General features: G+C 33.0%; 1 protein-coding gene across 6 annotated transcripts in view; it reads right to left on the bottom strand.

Moving 5' to 3' along the window:
• The window catches only part of LOC127715604 (inverted formin-2-like), a 79,402-nt gene that overhangs the window by 45,577 nt on the left and 16,586 nt on the right, over positions 1-17,239 (bottom strand). The window contains exon 2 of one of the 6 annotated variants that reach the window (XM_052221691.1): positions 3,773-4,498. The exons of the other annotated variants lie outside the window; for them this stretch is intronic. Within the exon in view, the coding sequence (XP_052077651.1) occupies positions 3,773-4,232 (460 nt within the window). The 5' untranslated portion in view covers positions 4,233-4,498. The remainder of the gene's footprint in view (positions 1-3,772; positions 4,499-17,239) is intronic. 6 annotated transcript variants of the gene reach the window in all.

The raw sequence follows: 17,239 nt of genomic DNA, 5'->3' as shown, positions 1-17,239 counted from the left end.
CCAATTGGCCTTCAACACAGTGAGTGTCTGCCATTTTCTAAATTAGAACTGTAGCTGCAAAGCACATTTTAAAGTTTTGGAAGAAAGAAAAGGTCTTTAATTTTGTATATATCAAAGATTTATTGATATGCCAAAAAAAATCCTCTGAAATGTACGATGTGTCTTAAGGTGGTACCCAACACCTTGACTAATATTAATTTGGCTCGTTTAATTTTCATAAAATTTTGACAAAATGTTTACTTTGACCCTTTGACAAAAATATAAAAATTTCAAAAAATTTGAACCAACCACTTTATCAGAAAAATTTCATTGGTTATATAGCAGTTTGACAAACACTTTGAGAAGCTTAATATTACCTTAACAAAACAACGTGATTAAAACGTTTAGCTGATTTTTACAGAGTTATCTCCCTGTAGTGTTAGGTACCACCTTAATATGTGAATATGTTTATTTTTAGGGCGAATATATGGTGTATTCAGTTTATCCTCTTACAATAAAACTATTTTATCTAAAAACTGGCGAGATGTGCTAAAATGGAAAAAAGTTTTACCCAGACATTGTGATGGGAGAATTGCCTTTTCCTAGCTTTGCTCTCATGCCTATAAATGTAGCAATCAGTTATTTGGTATATTAAAAAGTGTATATACAATATTATAAACAAATAAAGAATTAAGAAGGATTACTCCACTAATACAAATATATATCGATCATTCTATATACTAATATGTCTGGTTACAAGACTAGACAGGTATATGAACCGACTGAAGTAACGAGCAAAAGATACTGACGAACATTACTGAATTAATGAAATTTATTCTGTATGCATTTTGAAACTGGAGAACTCAACAAGATAAAATTCTATGAAATAAAGATATATCAAATAAATCTTTATTTTCATCGAATCAATCGACGTGATAAATAAAATTGGCTATGTGGTTTGGTTATCGATATCCAATGTGCATAAGTATTGTCAATCAAATTTGTGGTAAGCGCTCGTTTGAAGTAATCCTTATTATAAACGATGAGATTAAATGATGACAAAAAGGTTAAAAAAAGCTATGTTAAAACAAAAGATCGTCATGTTTAAAAAGTAAGAAGATACAAGGGGACAATCGCAAATCGTAAGTCAAAGAACGTATGGCTTAAAGATGAAAGACAAATTGACAAATTGACAAATTAAAACCTGAAGAAAATAGCGAAAGACTAAAGCAATAGAACCCACTAACAACCAGGGCAGAATTCATGTGCGTCGGAACGGTTCCTGTTTAAGGATGAACACCCACATTGTTGTTCAAGACAGTTGAGAATCCAGTAATAAGTCGCATTTGGTGATAAGACTTAGACGATGAAAAGAGGACAGGAAGTGCTTAAGATGCATGGATGGAACAAATCCTTATGATCTGCGACAAATATTTCACAACGGTCAAAAATATCATGATTGCGTAGCGATTATTTTAAAATTTTACTTCGAAACCTTTGATTCAGTAGCATCCTTTAAATCGGTAATCCCTTTTCAATAATATTCTGATAAGAAACACAAGCTCTCGTGTCTGGATTATTATTCAAACGAATATATGTACTCCACATGCAGTTGCTGTTGAACAGTTTGTTACACAAAAAAGTTCAAAATGTGAAAATTTAGGTGATATTTTTGTCGTAAAGCCTAGTTCTCAAACGAGACTTTCTGTTGAATTATTCAGGACAGTTTCGACAAGTGAAGATACAGATTATATGACCCACATATTGAAATCATTATGAAATATATATTCAGAGCATAACAATGGAGACTGTATTGTTTGATGTAAAACACACGATATTCTACCAATTCACCTGATATTACGGCCTGACATTGTTAGCCCAAAAGAAATGTGTTATAATTCATTTTTTCAAACTACAGGTAGAATACGGTTACATACAGGGGGTAACTTAGCCTTGTATTCATCAATGTGAAACCTTTCAAACCATTTTACAATGAACGACAAATAGCTGTGTTTGTTTTTGCTCCTTCTACAACATACCGGGTGTCATGACAACATGGTAACAATATATTCATTCTTTATACTTTGAAAATATAAATGTTTTAATTTTCTAAATATAGACGTAATTGCTTTATCCTATAATTCGAATATTGATCTCAAACTTAAAATATCATTTTCAGCAAATCTCGTTAAAGCCTTGATTTCAAATTTAAATCGTTGTGACAAGTATCTGATGTTGTGTAAATTTTAATGATGATAGTCGATTCTAGGCATTTCTAATGAATATCCTTCGTTTGAAGTATTGGAGTTGAAATGCTTGTTTACAAATGGTAGCAAATAAATTCACAATTTGATGTAATCCAGAAATAAGTTCAGTCTGTCTGCAGCAAAAGTAACAGAGTTAAGAGTTAGTCTATGTTGTTTCAAAAGTTCGCTCAGATCTTATACTGTATTGTTATCTAACTTGCCGACTTTACAATAAACTTATTTGATTTGATTTGAGCTGCCCAAAAAATCAAACTTATTTGAATTGATTTGAGCTGCCCAAAGTACAAAAAAAAATAGTTTGATACCAGTTTGATGACAGACTCAGCACCAATGAATCATAGTTCACTTCTTTCTGGGGGTTCGGTGTTACTGAATCTGCTTTTTGTCGGGAAGAGGTTCTACTCAAAGATAATACATTGGTCGTAATGCGCGGGATTTAATTTGAATGTGATACGGGTAATTGGGCCGTGTTTATCGCGAATTTCTGGTTTGATCTTCATTTGGAATACTCCATATCAAACGGTTGGATGTATGTGAAGAACAATATAACCAAAAGGGACGAAAAGAGAATTTAAAAAATGTTTTTTTTTTACGATTACTAAATGCAACCCCTTAACTGATAGGACATTCAATGGTTGTTTTTGTCTCTCCTTCGACGAAAGTCACTGAAGCGAAAATAAGATCTAGTTTCTGGATTCGATCTCTGCGTCTTTAATAATTGATTATGTTTCTGATAAGACCACACACGCGATACTTATCTATTTGTCAACAGATTTTCTCCCTTAAATTTATATAAATTAAAACATTTTACTTTTACAAAAAAACTCCAATGGAATAAATAGGATAATTACATTTGTTGTCTCCTTTCCTCATATCAGTGTAAAATCAAATATCGAATCTTGCCTAATTGGAACACTGATCTATTTTTATATGCACGATTTTAACCAGTCTCCAGGGTTTTATGCATACAAAACAGAAAAACGAAATAAAACAGGATGGTGCATTGATACTCTTGAATTCCTGGAAAATATGGATTTTTTTTTTATATAAAGAACTTGCAGCAACAACAAAAAAAGAAATCAACAATACCGAACATTGCTAACACAAAAAAATCGCATTTGACACACACATAATGCAAAAAAAATAGAAATTTCAAAAAGAACTTTCTACACACAAAACAAAAGGGTTATATCGAGGCTCCGAAAAGACAAACATTACTGCTACAATAAGGAAACCATGAAGAAGTATAATTTTCAAGTAAATAAAACAAAAATAGCTACAGGATTGTTAAACGTGCCAAAGTTTGAAAGCTTTTGTTGATATGAAACAGACGTTGAAAAAATAAACACTTGATTATACAGCAACTTTATACTTTGAATTTCTATTTTAAGACAGATCACGACTAAGTGAAAGATAGAAATTATGGTGATAAAATTGAAAAGACGGCTGGAAAAATTCCGTTTAAAAACAACAACAAAAATTACAACAACGCTTTCTTTTAAATGAAAATAAAGATATATTGTTACCTGAAGCGAATTTTGGAGCGTAGACAGATCTACTAAGACACTGTAAACCAATGGCGGAGTTCATTACGGTCTTGATACACATGACACATTCCAAACGTAACACCAGTGTCGAAAATTGTCCTGAATATTTTCCTAAATTATCTAAACATTCAAACAGTAATTCAAGTCCATTTCGTTTTAGAAAATCTCCCATCCATCGCTTGTCGTCACTTCTCAGTTTCTTTCTCAGTCTATAGAAATTGATCACAGAAGGATGTCGCAGTAGAAAGACACAAGACTGTGCCAGGAACAAGTCAGTGGCAATATCTGCTAAATTTGTGTCTGAGTTGGATCTGTGTAACTGATGTCTTTGTTGATGATCTTCGTCAATGTCGGACTCCACGTCAGAAAGAGACGTCTGATTTTGTACTCCAGTGTTTTCTTGATAGAAACATGACCTTTGTTTTAAAAGGCGTTTCATTGTGTTTTGATCGTTTAGCAGAAGATATTTCTAATGTCAATATCCCAGTCGTCTTGTAATGTTAACCGTGATAGCAGCAAATAGATTTAAAGCACTGTTGAAATTGATAATTTGAAATCCTGTCATTGTAGAAAATTGATTATGTGGTTGAATATTCAACCTATTATCCAACAGTAACTGCAACCAGAATGTTTACATAAAACATAGCAGATGATATCTTGCAAAGTTCGTGTCTTACGCAACTTAATAAATTTCTCAAATAATCTCTGAAATTGATTTAAAGTTAAATTTAATAATCTGAAGATGTGTGTCTAGTTCATTTTGGTTGGTGTTGCATGTTGGAAGCATAAAACTCTGGCAAAATTAACACAGGAGTACGAATTATCGTAAGACCAATCCGGTTGTATCGATAATATAGCAACTCTGTGTCTGTATTGGAACAAGCTTACTATTTATTGATTTTTAATGCTCCCTCGTATTAACTCTAGTATGACCATACTTGGAATAATTATTGTCGGTAACAATATAGAAAACATTAACAAATCGGTGTAGGTGTTATGAGGTTTGTCATCCCAGGGCATAGTTAAAATTAATCAATGTTCATAATTAGAAAATAGAAATAACTTTTTCTTTACTAATGTACTTTTGTTACAAGGAAGAGTACTTAATTAATGAGGAAAATCATCTTTGGTGCTGCTATTATATATAATTCAAAAATCTATATACGTAAAGAATCAATGTCACATCTGACATGATCAAATAGTATTAAAAAATTTAGTCAGATTAAAACATAGTCTATTTTTTTAAACGAAAAGTTTTTAACAACAGGAACAAGTATGTACATGAAATACAGTCCACTCGGGTCTACCGTTTAGTTGATGCCATTGCAGTTGGGCCAGTAGTCCTCGTGATTAACAGTACCACAGTGACATGATTTGAAACAGCTGCGATTTTCTTCCAACAGTTATGTGCCTGTTCCTCGCATTTGATAAGCATAGATTAGGTTCAGTATTGTATGTATATTAGATATTTCAAACACGACTCTCACTTTAGTTTAAACAAAATCGTAATTGTTCATTACGAAATGTCAACATAAATACGAATTCATAGAAGTGCCTCGCCGACTTCATACATCTATATCTTAAAAAAGCAGCACGTTGGTACAGTTCCTGAACTTGATTAAATTGATACATAGAATTTTTTTAATTCAAAGCAAATGGTTCATGACTATGACCTTAAAACCCGTGTGGTCAAGGTCAAAGATCATATTGACTTTCTATAAGTTGATCTTTTATTGTTATTGCTACTTATCAGAACCCTAATTGATGTATAAAAAAATCATGAACCCATGTTGTATATGGGTATTATGTTTTTACGCTATCAATACATTAGTGTTATCCTAAGAACAGTATGAACCCATGTTGTGTATGGAAAAAAACATTTTCCCTTCATAACACAAAATCAAGTAGGAATTAGCAGATAGATATACTGAAAGAAACCGCATGTTTATAGCTTAGAAGTCAATCTCAGTAAGAAGTGTGCCTTTATACCAACAGATCGATGATCTCTCCAGAACAGCCAAGTCTTTGACAACAATCTTGTTACAATCAATTTTTAAGCCTTCCCTTAGGACTTCAGTTAATGGTCTGAGCTCTAAGGAAGTAAACTTAATTAGACTTCGTTATCCTGGAAGGACAAAATGGTTAACCTATTCATCAGCTGTTTCAGAAGGAAAAACTATTTGGAAAGAATTTCTAAAATGAAATAATGTATTTGTGACTATATATAACAAGACCTGGAGACAGAATGGTTTATCAAAATGAGAATATTTAGAATTTAAAGAAACATCAAAAGAATAATGAGACGAACTTATGAGATGGAAAAAAATGAAACCGAGATATGAAAAATGATCAGCGTACAGTTTGGCCCTATCTATGAATTAGAAAATTTTTCTTACAAGTATTACTCAAAATATAGAGTTGTTTCCGTTTTACAGTACTGTTGTGAAAACTGTATACAAAACATACAGACCACAATGCTGCTAAATCTTTACAATGTCCAGTAAGTACCAGTAAACGTACCCTGAGGAGATTATATAAAAAGTTGCAATGCCTTTAGTTGTGTTTGTTTCGCAATAACTACTATAAGATTCATGTTGATTAATGGTTCAAATGTGGATTTACAAAAGCAGACGTAGCACGGCCAATTTCCCCTGAATTTATTTCACAACAGGACCGTTTAATAAAAATCTTTCAATTTTCACTTAATTTCAGAGTAACACAGCTCGATGTGATAACTTTGAGGTTCTTACAATATTATGGCCTATTTTCAAACCAGAAGATTATTTTTAAAATGCCGAAAGATTGCCGAAAAGCCCAATTTTGATATTTTTTGGTAAAATCTTAGAATTTTTCCAAAAATAAGAAGTGCATTTATAACCAAAACAGAGATTAAGTTGAAGTCAAGCTATTTATTGATTTGTGTCATCATTGAAAAAGATCATCCGTTATGACGTCCATTCATTTTAAAATCCGTTGGAGGTTTACTGATTGATAATTTAGTTTGTACTTATTAGTAGAAATTGAGCTTAGAACTAGTTCACTAATTACGAGCACTCTTCTTTCTGTACTTTGTGTCGACTGTTTTCTGTTGGTTTTTTTTTTTTTTTTTTTTTTTGCTATATGTTTTATTTTTTGTGTTAAGCACCACTGTGACGAGTCTAGCAAATTTCAAATGACGCTTACGTTGTGATGTTACATCACTGTCCTAGGTTTGAGGAATCTTGGAGCACTCATCAACGTGTTTAACCCCTCTACATTCAGTATGTGCCTGTCACATGTCAGAGGCATGTTATCGAGTGGTTTTCATTGCTGTCAGCCATTGATTTTTGTTTTGTTTATTGTTGTAACATGAATCAGGCTTCTATTTTATTATATTTGAAATGTTTCATATTTTGTCAACCCCGTACATTTTTAAAGTTCACTGTACGGCATGGGATTTTCTCATTGTGGAAGGCCAAATAGTAAGCTCGAATTTTCAAATCCTTGTCAATTGGTTTTCGGTGGATAGTTGTCTCGTTGACAATCATGCCACATCTTCCTTGTTTGTTATGTACTTTGACATCCTAGATCTGAAACAACTAACATTTGTTTTATTAACAAAAATGGTCTTTTTCTTAGAATTATCCATGTCAAAAAAACCTATATAATTGTCTTGATAAATAATATTCCGTCCTATACAGATCCTTGATATGTAGAGTAAAATCAATGAACATTACGATATTAAAGACGGAAACACGCCTTATCTTTAATGTATTATAAATTTCTTCGAATTAACCACCATCGAAGATAAACTGGAAAACACTTATCTTCTGTTGTCAATTGGGAAACGTGAATTAAGTTTGTTATAAATGGACCAATTCATGCCATTTAAAATCAATTTATTCCCCGACTGAAAGCTTGTCCTATTTGTTTTAACGTCCCCGATTTGAAGTCCGTAAATATTCCGATACTATGTTTTATACAACAATTGTGTTAATCTTTGCATTGAAGCAGACAAAAAAATTCAACAAAATTAATTCTATAAGTGAATTATTTTCGAATTATTTTTTTCAATTACAAAACTTCACACTTGACGAATGATGTGCTTTAAGTCAGGTGCGGATCCAGGATTTTAGGTTAGGGGGCGCAAACTTAAATAGTCGCCGAGCGGAGCGAAGCGAACATTTTTTTGAGGTAAAATTATCGAAATATTCTTTATTTAGCGGAGGTCAACCCATGCTTTGCAAATTTTAGGGGGCACGCCCGCCACGCCCCCGCCTGAATCCGCCCCTGTAAGTACAAATGATACAATTACGATCCTTTTGGTACGTGTGATGGGTAGACTTGATAGCGCACCATTTTCTTATTAATAACTTAATATTTGCAAATGTTACTGCACCATTTCGACAGTTAATGTGTAGGACTCGGAGGTGCGATGGGGCCGCTGAAGTGCGATGGTCACGCTGAAGTGCGATGGTCTCCGCAGAAGTGCGATGGTCTATAAATGTCATTAGTTACAGTTTGATACTAAATGAGATATCGTTCTCTTTAAATTTGCTGCATGGGGCCATTATTCTGCTTGAACAGTTTATCTTAACTTAATCTCAGCTCTCAGCTCTCATGAGTTCCACGTTTACCGTAATATCATAATACGGAAAATCTCTTTGCGGACCCATATGTAGTTAGAGAATTCCAAGCTCCACCGTACGTAAAAAAAACGAAACTTCTGTAGATTTTGAAAAACGATCTAAATTATCTTAATTTCCCCTGTCTACTAATTATTTCCCTTTTCCGGTAGTGTTAAAAATCTGTTTAGAAGTTGTATTCGTGTCGAATACTAGTATGCAAAAACATTCCATATTTTCTCCAGTTGTAGTAAAAACCACTGACGGTGATAAGTTTATAAGGCCCTTATTATATTGCTTTTTAAACAGCTTCATTTTAAAAATGTGCGCACGGTCAACGCTTTTACAACCCTATAAAATTACTAAAAGAAGCATTCAATACTTATAGTTACATTTTTTTGCTAGGATCATGAAAGCACAATTTCTATCAACTTTTTCTTTTATTTACCTGTGCACTTTATTGTGAAAGCTCGTGTCATCCTGGATGTTACATTTCATTTTGAAATTTTGAAATAATTACATTAGATGTATGTTTCATTATTATATGTTATTTTGATTGGCTAACAGCAATCTCGCGTCATTCTTCATTTCAAAATGAATTGCATGAATTGAAACATACATGATGACACACGTTTCCACAATCAAGTGCACAGGTAAATAAAAGAAAAAACTTGATAGTAATTGTGTTTTCATGATCATAGCGAAAAAATGTAATTATAAGTATTGAATGCTTCTTTTAGTAATTTCATAGGGTTGTAAAAGCGTTGACCGTGCGTACATTTATAGAATGAAGCGCTTCCGCGCTTCATACAAAATGTACTTCGGTCAACGCTTTTACACCCCAATGAATTTACAAAAAGAAGCATTCAATTCTTAAATGAATGTTAATTTCAGAATGACGCGAGGTTGCTGTTAGCCAATCAAGATAACGTATTATAATGAAACATATATGTAATGTAATTTTAAATTAATGAGATTTCGAACAAATAAAAATTTTACAAATTTTGGACCACTTGTACATTGTAATTTCTACCTGAATAATTCAGTCGTTTTATCCCGTTTAAATCGCTCACTGTCGATCGCTTAAATCGCTCACTATCAATCGCTTAAATAACATGAGGACACTGGCCGATATATATATAGAGGACGCAGTGTGTGTACTACTTCCAAATTGATCAATGTTTATAGTGTTTTGTTTGAACATTCCAAGAAACGAACAAGGATAATTCGACCGGAAAATAAAGCTACGTTGTATATTTGATAATTATGAAGGTAGAATAAATCATCATTTTACAATTTTGTCTGTGATTTATGATACTTTTTGAGAGAAAGAAAAAAACATTTAGTCGTTTAGTGTTTTAAGATCCTCTATACATTTCTGAAATATTCTTTATTCAGTGCAAAGGAAATAAATAAACAGAAGAGATAAATAAACGACTATTCAGAAAAGGATTTGCATACTGTAATTTTTGCGCTTAGCCCTTTATAGTCAATTCCAGATATATATATTTGCGCGATCTTCTTATGTTGTTGTTAAATTCATATAGAGAAGACCCAAGTTGATCATTTTTGCGACGATTTGTATATGAGTTATTTTTCTACTCCCTTAAGTCGCGAAAATAAGTTGGTTCTAATAGAATGAATGTTAAGCATACAAAACTGGAATACCAGGGCCGTATTTCAGAGCTATTAAGACGAGACAAAACTCAAAAAATACAAATTTGTTGGTATGTTACATAAGTTAAACGTACTTTTGCAAATTATAGGAAATCCGCCCATTTGATTTATCACAATAAAACGTTTTTCAATATATGGTTTCGGGGAAAAAATGTGTTGGTCTTCTGTTTTCAATTTGTTCTTACTAAATATGGAAACATAATCAGAGATGTATTGTAAATAATGCAGAGAAAAACCCAATAATCTATTAAAGAAAACACGCAAAAGTTTTATATAACCATTCAGTCGCAATATAAAGTATTATTTTAGATTATATGATTTCAGGGGAATTATTTGATCAGATTACAACACTTCTCCCACAAACAAAAAAATTAAGATTAAATTCTAGTTCTAAATATGGTAAATATAGAAAATCAATGATGATGTATGTCTCTGTGTCTAGATTTAAATGAATATTTATTGTTACATCGAAATATGGCGCTATAAAAATTGTGATAATTAATATGAAATTTAGGCGAAAAATAGCAATATCATTAAAGAGCTAAAAAAAAGTAATGCATTGAAAAAATAGAAGAACACAAATAGAGCAGTTCTTTACAAAATTAAATTTACGGTCAACTCGACATCTAAGAATCGGTGATCAATGTCATTTCAATTCTTGTTCATTCCATTTCTCCATATTATTATAATGTAGATTTTATGCAAATGCATTTCATTGGGAACGGTTATGTTATATTTGTTTACAATGGAAAAGACGTACTAAAACGTAAAACTTGTATCTGATATTTTTGTTGTTTTTGGACAACAAAATCCAAATGTATGTTTACACTTTATTATGTACTTGGTAAAAAAAAATACAAGTAAATTTTATGTGTAATACAATCAATGGCCATCGTGCTGTATCAACCATCCGTGGTAATATCGATATCAGTCACGGCTGCAAGATCTTCGCTAGCCAAGGGTTAAGCTCTTGCCATGTCCTCCCCTGGAAAGGAGGGGCCAGAGAGTTAACATTGGCTAGAGAATATGAAATTTCAAAGGCTTTATCAAACTCCTAATATGTATGACGGCATGTAATCGATATCAGTCACGGTTGCAAAGGTTATATCAAACTCCTTATCTGTATTACGTCATGTCACAAGAAAAACATTTAATCTAGGTATAATTATAATTAATTGCAAATGATATGGGGTTTTTTTTTCGGTATCACACACTGTATCAACCTTCGACCAATATAATCCCTCGAGCAGAGCTCTTTTGGATTACATTGGTGTCTCGGGTTGATATATACTAGTGTGATATTGAAACAAGAGTGCACACGCTGAAATGTCTCGCCTGCTTTACTGACAATTATTTTATGTTGAAAGTATAAAAGATAATGGTTTTACTGAAAGTATCACGTAAACTTAACATTTTTAAAAATCCATCACATTAAGGTCAAGGTCAGATAAATCCTGTCAGACAGACATTCACACCTTACAATTATTCCATACACCAAATATAGTTGACCTATAATTGCTGATGGTAATTGAAAAACATACCAAAACACAAAAACTTTACATTGACCAATGAACCATTAAAATCAGGTCAAGGTCAGATCATACCTGCCAGACATACATGTACACCTTACAATTATTCCACACTCCAAATATATATTTACTTTAATAGGAAAAACGCAATTTTATTCCGGATAATTGATTTAGTTACAATGATTATAGTTCTCAATTTTACAGAAATAGTAGAGAAAATCGATGTTTATTACCATATACAAGCAAAACCATCTTATCTAAATTGTAAATAGTAATTTCTCATTAACCAGCTCAGAGAGAGAAAACATTTTATCCTGTGCGATCTGTAATAACACGGATTATGCTTTGGGTTAATTCTAGTTTCCAATACGATTATTAAAAATCTAAAATCTAAATTTTATTCAAGAAAGGAAAATAACCAATACACTTTTTGAACCTTAAAATTGAGAATGGAAACGGGGAATGTGTCAAAGAGACAACAACCCGACCAAAGAGCAGAAAACAGCTAAAAGCCACCAATGGGTCTTCAACACAGCGAGAAAATCCCTCACCCGGAGGCGGGCTTCAGCTGACCACTAAATAATAATGTATACTAGTTCAGCGAAAATGGACGTCACACTAAACTCCGAAACATATAGATGAACCAAAATTTAAAAAAAACATACAAGACTAATAAAGGCCAGAGGTTCCTGACTTTGGACAGGCGCAAAAATGCGGCGGGGTTAAACATGTTTTGGGAGATCTCAATTCTCCTCCTATACCTCTTGCCAATGTGGAATAAACAAACACAAAGCAATACGCACAGTAAAACTCAGTTTAGAAGAAACTTTGTATTAATAATGATAGTTTTTGCATATTTGCAAAGAGCGGAAGTTAACTAGCCATAAATTCGCACCTAGGCTGATAACCCATATCAGGTGGCCTCTCGTGCAAATAACCCGTTACATTGCCTCTCGCTCAAGTTACTTCCGAGGTTTCTAATGTCGTCTGTTTACAACTAATATCTGACACACAAGACATGACAGAGGTTGATCGGTTTATTAATGTTGCAACCGTGTCTAACGTCTCGGGCTGATATGGGGGTCTTGGGATGATACCCGGGCCGATATGGAAAAGGCCATGTATTAACCTCTATATATTACAATCTGTTAAAAGTTACTTATGTCAATACTTGATATGCAGACGTCTTATATATTAAGCGCTTAATGACAGCCATATGATGATCTAGTACTATTTATAGGAAAGGCTTGTAAAAACTGTATTTGTGAAAGTATCATGTCCAACAAGAGAGACATAAAAGTCCCCTTGTTTAAGTAACAAAGAGATAAGTAGGACCGGTAAATGGTAAGGGTGGACAAAAGAAATCTAGATGAACTGTTTGATATATTGATCTCTTATTAAACCATATATTATAGAACATATAATCTTACTATACAAATCCTTGCTTTTACGTGTATTTCACATCACAAATTTCTAGTTTTGGACTAATATGAAAGTTCTTACTAATTTTTGATTCACAAATATACATTTTCAGAAATTAACTTAACATGAATTTATTGAATTAAAAACGTCGTGAGCCCATCTTCTATAATTAAAAAGTATTAATACCTCATCACCGCCAATCTAATTTACAGTATAGTAATCTTTGGGATTTATAGAGAGATAATCAAAACTGGTGATAATCAAAGTTGAGGAGATTGGATTTCTTTCCTTTACTGAATGTTTTTTTATGATCGTCAACTTGCGTTTCAACTGACAATCCTCTAATGACATTCATATCATGTCAAACTTCAGATTTAATTCGGATTGAAAAGTACATCAAGATCATGGACCAAGTATGATAATAGTTAAAATAGCGAACTTTTTTGTTTTCGTTTTATTAATTTTAGGTATCCGAAAAGCGCTTCGGACGCGGCAATATTTATAAACTGTTTCATTTAAAAAAAAAAGGTATTTATCACAAGTTTACCTGATGACAGTGAAGTATATATACATCACATTATGACGTTCTTGAATTTCCAATCATTTTATTTCTGCTATTTTTTATTATTATACCTCAGTATGTTTTTTCTATATAAATAAACTGTTAACACAGAGATATGTCTCGCCTATTTGTTATTTTGATAATCCAAATGTTGAAATTAAAATAGCAATACTTTAACATGTAAGTTATGCAAATATTTAAAGTCAATGAACCATGACTGAAGGTACAGGGCTAAACAATCTCCATTGAAATGAAATGTGCCAATGCTAATACAACTGCAAACCAAATACCATTGACTTTTCATAAGTCGTTCCCTTTAAACAAACATAAACACAAACATTAACTTGTAAACTATGTAAAAATTTCAAAGTCAATGAACCATAATTAGGAGGTGGGGTTATATAATCTCCATGGAAATGAAACTTGCAAATGCCAATACATTTGCATACCAAATATCATCGACTTTACATTAGTGGTTCATCTTAAACTGACCTAATCACAAACTAATACATGAAAACTAAGCAAAAGTTTCAAAGTCAATAGACCATGAATGAGGGGGCGGGGCCAAATAATCTCCATGGAAATGTGATATGCCAATGCTTATGCAACTGCATACCAAATATCATTGACCTATCACTAGTGGTTCTCCATAAACTGACCTAATCACAAACTAATACATGAAAACTAAGCAAAAGTTTCAAAGTCAATAGACCATGAATGAGGGGGCGGGGCCAAATAATCTCCATGGAAATGAGATATGCCAATGCTTATACAACTGCATACCAAATATCATTGACCTATCACTAGTGGTTCCCCATAAACTGACATAATCACAAACTAATACATGTAAACTAAGCAAAGTTTCAAAGTCAATAGACCATGAATGAGGGGGCGGGGCCAAATAATCTCCATAATAATGAGATGTGCCAATGCTAATACAACTGCATACCAAATATCATTGACCTACCACTAGTGGTTCCCCATAAACTGACCTAATCACAAACTAATACATGTAAACTAAGCAAAGTTTCAAAGTCAATAGACCTTGACTGAGGGGGCGGGACCAAATAATCTCCATGGTAATGAGATGTGCCAATGATAATACAACTGCATACCAAATATCATTGACCTACCACTGGTGGTTCACCATGCACTAGACCTTATCACAAACTAATACATTGTTGACGCCGCCGCCGACGCCGGAAACAGCATACCTTTGTCTCGCGTTTTGACACCGTCAAGGCGAGACATAAAGAATGAAATATTTGTGCTATTTCATTCCCCAAACTATTTGCCAGTCAATAGTTTCAAAGACTATTACCCCGGCCAATAGTTTAATAAGCATATTTCCCGTACTTTTTCATACTAATTTTTCATTGGACAACGTTGACATCATTGACTATTCTGCTTCGATTTGTGTGCTTGGCAATGTTAAACTCAGAAATATCGTAAACAGTATAATCTTTATGTGTCTGTCGTCATTATTTCAAATTAATATATTACTTACCAGAAGCAATTAAAAAGAAAAAGAAAATCTACATGATATACTTTAAGAACTTAAACATAACAAATATATGGTATGGGTCTGTCGTCGTCTTCATTATCTGGCATTGCTTTGGTGTATGCATGGTAATATATTTTAGCTAACGTGTATTATATGCACGGGAATTTTTACACAAGGATTCTTGATCTTGATTAAAGTAAATAAAATATTGACAAATACCACACGGGCAAAAAATAAAACCCGATAGTTCCTTTTGTGCATGTTTATGTGACTATTTGCTGTTTTTTTTTCCCAAGTGGTGTATGTAGTCTTTTGAAAGTTGTTTTGTTCGGTATAATAAAACACTTAATGACTGGTTATGAAGGTAATAGCAAGTTTTTTTGTCCCTTTGGTACGAACTATTGTCCTCGGCTTCGCCTCGAGCAATAGTTGGTATCCCAGGGACAAAAAACTTGCTATCACCCTCATAACCAGTCAATAGGTTATATTCTTATACCTCAGTATGTATTTTCTTTATAAAATAATATACGAATAAATTTACTATTTTTACGAAATTGTCAGAAAAAGACTATTAACCAGTTAATAGTTTCAAAAACTATTAACCTGTTAATAGTCTTTTTACGGGAAGTTTTCCCGTTCTTTCTTACTTTCTGTATCGTTTGAATTAACTCGTCTCCCGAAACTTCCGAATAATTGTTTATACTGCAACAGTGATTTGCGCATTCAAATTATTATGACGTCAATATATAATATAGCTTCGCGGATTTTTTACGTGTCCGTTTCAAATTAAAAAACAACTGATGTGTTAACCAAAATATTTTATTTGGAACAGTTGTGAGAGTAACAGTACAAAAAAAATAACTATATGTTGTCTCGAAAAGAGGGACGAAAGATACCAGAGGAAATGTATCCTAGTTTCTTTCTGTATAATAAAACACTTATTTACTGGCTATTTGGACATTAGCAAGTTTATTGTCCCCCTCGACAACAACTATTTCCCTCCACTTCGCGTCGGAAAATAGTTGGTGCCTCGGGGACAATAAACTTGTTAATGTCCTGATAGCCAGTAAATAAGTGTATACTATTCCATTTTGTTTGAGATCTTTTAAGGTCTGGATTTTTATGGGGGCTAATGTATCACCTTTGGTTCCTAAGTTACATACAGCTGTCGCAGTAGACTATTCAATTTCAAGGGGAGATTATAGGGAAAATATAATGTTTTGGCATAAAAAAAACATCTAAAATTCACTCTCGACAAGTTCGGTGAAATTATTAGGGTCACGCTCCTAACCGCAAATCATTTTTTTTTATGACAACTGATCCAACGTATTACTAAACCTGTGTTTGGTACAGTGGTGGGGAAATTATCTCCAGTGGTAAACTGGCTTTGTAAAGATTGATTGATTGGTGGTTGCTTTACGCCGCCTCAGCACGGATATATCCTGGCGAAGCTATGCAAGGAAAAAAATCTAAAGACATCTAGAAGGCACTATACATAAGATAGGCTGTTCTTAGCAATAAGATATTTTATGGTCATGATCAATACCTTCCACTAACTGACTCTAGATTTGGATTGACACATTATATAGTGTATAAACACGTGTTAAATTTTAAAAAAGAAGCTTTTCAGAGTATCTTTTTTGTTCAAAATTTAAAACAATAGAGAATTACTGCGAGCAAGCACATATCACGAAGAGTGAGAATGTTGTAAATTCCTCTACTGTTTATTGTCTTGATTTGTCTTCTTAGTCGATTATCGGTAAACTACTGCTGTCCTTATTTGATATCACATGGTATGTATTTTCTAGAAACTTATCATTGTTGGTACGAATTTCAAAGTGATGTTCAAAGCTGCTGGCCAAGATAACTGATTTTAGGCTAACATATTCATATACATACTCCCTTTCAAGTAAAATTGTCAGTTATTTTATGAGATTGATGCAATAACTGTTGCCTTATTTTCATATTGCATGGCCTCTAGATCTAGAAAGTTATGTCATAAAAAGGCCAAATCGGATATTTTTATCTTAATTTCGGAATTATTTTTTAATTTTTATCAATGCAAGTTTACTCAAGAGACATGTGTAAGACAGCATGGGCAAGTAAGAAAGGAACCCTAAAAGAAGGGTCAGGGACCGAGAGTGGATG

The sequence above is a fragment of the Mytilus californianus genome, unplaced genomic scaffold, assembly GCF_021869535.1.
Source record: "Mytilus californianus isolate M0D057914Y unplaced genomic scaffold, xbMytCali1.0.p SCAF_9, whole genome shotgun sequence".
Classification (NCBI taxonomy): domain Eukaryota; kingdom Metazoa; phylum Mollusca; class Bivalvia; order Mytilida; family Mytilidae; genus Mytilus; species Mytilus californianus.
This window is presented reverse-complemented; position numbering and strand designations above follow the sequence as displayed.